This window comes from Berghia stephanieae, chromosome 5 (assembly GCF_034508935.2).
Source record: "Berghia stephanieae isolate SIO BIC M18660-M18661 chromosome 5, UCSD_Bste_1.3, whole genome shotgun sequence".
Taxonomy (NCBI): Eukaryota; Metazoa; Mollusca; class Gastropoda; order Nudibranchia; family Aeolidiidae; genus Berghia; species Berghia stephanieae.
Window position 1 is genome coordinate 69,432,416 of NC_088364.1, and position 2,500 is coordinate 69,434,915.

Here is a 2,500-nt window from a genome sequence, read left to right on the forward strand (position 1 = left end):
GTGAAGTCCTTGGCCAAGCGCATTCTATCTATAGAACGGCCCCGTAGGATTGAGTAAGAGGGTGGCGATCAGTCCTGTATATTATGAAGTCCTGGGACTAGACCATAGCAATCTAGAAGAGAGCATTGGACTAGACAGATCGCTTAAAATATTTTAAATTTAAAATCAATAGTATGTGCGGCTATGTGGTCTTGTGTATATGACACTCGCTTTCTGATCGGAAGGTCCTGGGTTCGAGCCTCGCTCGGCGCATAGTTGAGTCCTTGGAGAAGGCTCTTTATTCACATTCTCTCACCGTACTCAGGTGTAAAATGAGAACCTGGCCGTTAACAGCGTTATCTCTGTCCGAAAAAATTATAACATCGCCTAACAGGCGTCATGTCCCGTCCTAAATGTTAAATGTTGCTGTTGGCCAGGGACCCCTTGTAAAGCGCTTTGAGCACATTTAGTGGATATTGCGCTATATAAAAGCTCAATTAAAAAAATAATTTAGTAAGCGCTTACCACACGAATGTAGTCTAATAATAATTAACATGATCACACAAAAATAAAGCCATAAACAAAATAATGAATATTTTTCCATGTATTGTCGTATATAGTTGGGTTTAAGTTTTATATCGTTTGCCTTTGTCCCAATCGGCTGTGTTTTGTTTGTGCGCACAGTAGCGTAACCACGCTCAAATTGGATGTAGGACCACCGTTATATCACCATCGCTTTGTAGCGATAGCTTATAATTTATTGGCTCTTTCTATGACTTGATAAGGCTAAGATTACTATCGCATTATGGTCACACTTTAATGATGCTTTTTAAAAAAAAAAAATATTATTAAAAAGTCATAAAATGGTATAGTCTGCTACTTATCCCTGAATTAACCATTTTTGACACATTTGTCTGTTACAACAGCTGAATTTGACATGTTGTGTAATGTGTGCCAGAATACAGATGTATTACACACTTGTTTATAAGAGAATATGACACATTGTATTAGTATCATCCTCCCACACTTCCACACGTCAATTGTCATGAATAGTTGTTGTTGTTTTGGTTTTTTGTTTGTTTGTTTTTTGTTGTTTGTTTTATTCTTTTTTTTTTTGTTGTTGTTGTTTTTTTTTCATCTCATTTACGATGGAGAATAAAATAAATAAATAAATAAATAAATAAATAAATAATGTGCACGAGGCATGCCTGCTCTCCACCTGAATGGGTAGTTTCGCGATTCACTAAAATACACATACCAAGGTTTGGTGATGATAATCCGTACGGATAGATTCGTCTTCAAATTCAAATACAACACACTTTCAACAAATACAACACACTTTCAACAAATTTCACACACTTTCAACAAATACAACACACTTTCAACAAATACAACACACTTTCAACAAATACAACACACTTTCAACAAATACAACACACTTTCAACAAATACAACACACTTACTTCTCTGTTGTTAAAAAAATCAAATGTATTCGTTTGATTTTTATTTGTTTTTGTTTGTTTTTTTTTCCGAATTTGAGCCGAATAGAACTATTAAACAATGGGACGCTCTTTATGAATTTACATAATATTGCATCTTTTAATTTATTATATGTATATTTTTTTAAAATACATATTTTATTGATAACTTGCGTTATTCAATACCTTTCGCCAGCAAGGTTATTCAACTTGACAACTTTCAAGTTGATTTTTTGTTTATCGTCGTGGTAAATTAAAAATAGAACAATGGCAATATTTTTTTTGTTCTATAAATTTAGAACTAATAGAATTGCCATGTAATTTTAATTAATATCTTGTTTTCTTTCTTCTTCCTCTGACAGGATTGTACGTAACAAAGCCAACGACCGTGCCAGATCTATCTCCCCACATAACAACGACGGGGACGGAAGCAACCTGACGAGTCACAGCTCGTCACCCCCTGGATCGGACGTTATGGGAACTCCGCAGAGAGCACCCCCTGGCAGTGCCGCGCCTGGAGGCGGTGGTGGTGGTGGTGGGGCTAATGCCACCCCAGTCTCAGGATTCAACATTAACAATATCATGAACCCTGCCGGTACGAACAATAACAACAACAACAACAATAACAATAACAACAACAATAATAATAACAACAATAGCAACAAGAGGAAAGTGGATAATGATACAGGTGAGTACTCTGTGAATCAAAATGTGACCCTTCGCCTCAAAACGGTATTAAGTCGGGTTGGTTAAGATGTTGAAAATTGAATTTATAGCCAGATATATCAGACTTATGTTGCGTTTGTATGTTTTATTGAGGAGAATGGATACTATATTCTAGGGTGCTAATGCCAACAATTTATATTTTTGACCAGTTTAACATTTAATTCGGCTTTTAAGCATCCGGTTCGTTCCGACATAATACCGTTTTGAGACGATGGGTCACAAATGAGAATGTAAATAGTTTCTGAATCTGAATGTTACTCAAAGTCGACTCAATTCTGAGTATTTATTTTCGAGGGCGGAGAGAGTTGTTGATTGTG

At 36.0% G+C, this 2,500-nt stretch overlaps 1 protein-coding gene across 1 annotated transcript in view; it reads left to right on the forward strand.

Annotated features, from left to right (window-relative positions):
* LOC144973510 (uncharacterized) overlaps positions 1–2,500 on the forward strand; it is a 261,680-nt gene that overhangs the window by 218,271 nt on the left and 40,909 nt on the right. Inside the window, exon 4 of the mRNA XM_078916021.1 lies at positions 1,820–2,145. Coding sequence (XP_078772147.1) covers positions 1,820–2,145 — 326 coding nt within the window. The remainder of the gene's footprint in view (positions 1–1,819; positions 2,146–2,500) is intronic.